The sequence below is a fragment of the Propithecus coquereli genome, unplaced genomic scaffold (genome assembly GCF_000956105.1).
Source record: "Propithecus coquereli isolate 6110/MARCELLA unplaced genomic scaffold, Pcoq_1.0 Scaffold196, whole genome shotgun sequence".
In the NCBI taxonomy this organism is placed as follows: Eukaryota; Metazoa; Chordata; class Mammalia; order Primates; family Indriidae; genus Propithecus; species Propithecus coquereli.
In genome coordinates, this window is record NW_012144522.1 from 1,130,512 (window position 1) to 1,132,239 (window position 1,728).

The window sequence follows — 1,728 nt, forward strand, 5'->3', positions numbered from 1 at the left end:
GAAAAAATTAGCCGGGCATGGTGGCGCATGCCTGTAGTCCCAGCTACTCAGGAGGCTGAGGCAGGAGGATCGCTTGAGCCCAGGAGTTTGTGGTTGCTGTGAGCTAGGATGATGCCACGGCACTCACTCTAGCCCGGGCATCACAGTGAGACTCTGTCTCAAAAAGAAAAAAAAAAAAGAGAGACCCAGGAGATTGAGGAACACAGCTGTGCATCTGTGGGTCTCAGTGTTTGAGGTACACTAGGATCGCCTGGAGGGCTTGGGCTGGAGTGGGGCCTGAGCAGTTATGTACCTAGCAAGTCCCCAGGTGGTGATGCTCTGTAGTGGGGACTGGGAATGTAACTGTCCCTGATCAAGTCTGGGCTTATGCCCCCAGGTAGCTTGCAGGGGACTTATTACATATTCTTTAGCGGCTAGTATATGCCTGGCATTGTTCTAAGCACCTGCAGATGCTGCTTTGTTTAATTCACTCAACAATCTTCTCATCTTATAGATGAGGAAACTGATTTTTTTTTAATTTTTTTTTGACTAGACAAGCGCAGTAGTGAGGAGGAAAGCAGTAGAACAAGGAGTTCAATCTCTAACTGACTGCGAACAACCAAGTGAGATAACTCACTACCTTTGGACCAGCTGGAAACTGATTTTTTTAGAAAGCACGTTTAATTGATTTTGCCAATGTCCCACAACTAGTAAGTGGCAGAGTTAGTATTATTTTACTTTTTTTTTTCTTTTTAAAATAAGCTCAATTTCCTTCAGCAAGAGTTGGTATTCTTACCATGGTCTTGCACTAGAAAGTTCTGGCTTTAACAACTGAGATGTTATTGCTTCTAAATCCAGGCAGGAGAGCCAAAGAGCCCACAAGTAAGCAAAGAAAACAATGACAGAAGTGGATAATTGGCAATGAAAGAAACAGGCCGGGCGCGGTGGCTCATGCCTGTAACCCTAGCACTCTGGGAGGCCAAGGCAGGAGGATCGCTTGAGCTCAGGAGTTCGAGACCAACCTGAGCAAGAAGGAAATCCTGTCTCTACTAAAAATAGAAAAATTAGCCGGGCATGGTGGCGCATGCCTGTAGTCCCAGCTGCTCGGGAGGCTGAGGCAGGAGGATCGCTTGAACCCGGGAGTTTGAGGTTGCTGTGAGCTAGGCTGACGCCACGGCACTCTAGCCGGGGCGACAGAGTGAGACTCTGTCTCAAAAAAAATGCAATAAGTCTTCCTCGTGGCCAGCGTCCCCCCTTCTACAAAATGGGTTGTGCTTTTCTTCATTCTGTTCCGTGGAAGAGCCACAGGAAGTTGTTTGCTTCTTTGGAGTGTTTTCCAACAGTATAGATCTCATGAGCCAGATCCTCCACGCAGGTGGCGCCACGTCTGCCTAGAGAGTGAGCAGTAAAGGTGTCACCCGTGAAAGCAATTCGCTCCTTACTGACCTGCCATAACCAAGCCTATAGATGAGCTCATTTAGGGACTTCAAGTTCAGTGCCCACGTGGAACGCTGTGTACTGTTCACAGCCCTCAGCTCGTCAACCGAAGCCTTAATCAGCTTAACAAAGGTGACCTTGAAGATCTGGCAAAGGTGAGGAGCTGTAACACCTTTTGGACCCTGAAGCTGCCAGCTTTTCCTGCCATCTTGTCCCTTTGAATCTCGGTTCAGCACCTCTGCCTGCATTCCCGCGACAGTGGTTAGCTTTCACACAGACAGGCTTCCTCCTTGCTTTTTTATTTTTAAATTT

The 1,728-nt window shown here is 47.9% G+C and overlaps 1 protein-coding gene across 1 annotated transcript in view; it reads right to left on the reverse strand.

The window, feature by feature from the left end:
* DPRX (divergent-paired related homeobox) overlaps positions 1-1,664 on the reverse strand; it is an 18,444-nt gene extending 16,780 nt beyond the window's left edge. Inside the window, exon 1 of the mRNA XM_012643321.1 lies at positions 1,499-1,664. Coding sequence (XP_012498775.1) covers positions 1,499-1,664 — 166 coding nt within the window. The remainder of the gene's footprint in view (positions 1-1,498) is intronic.
* Positions 1,665-1,728: the final 64 nt, after the last annotated feature.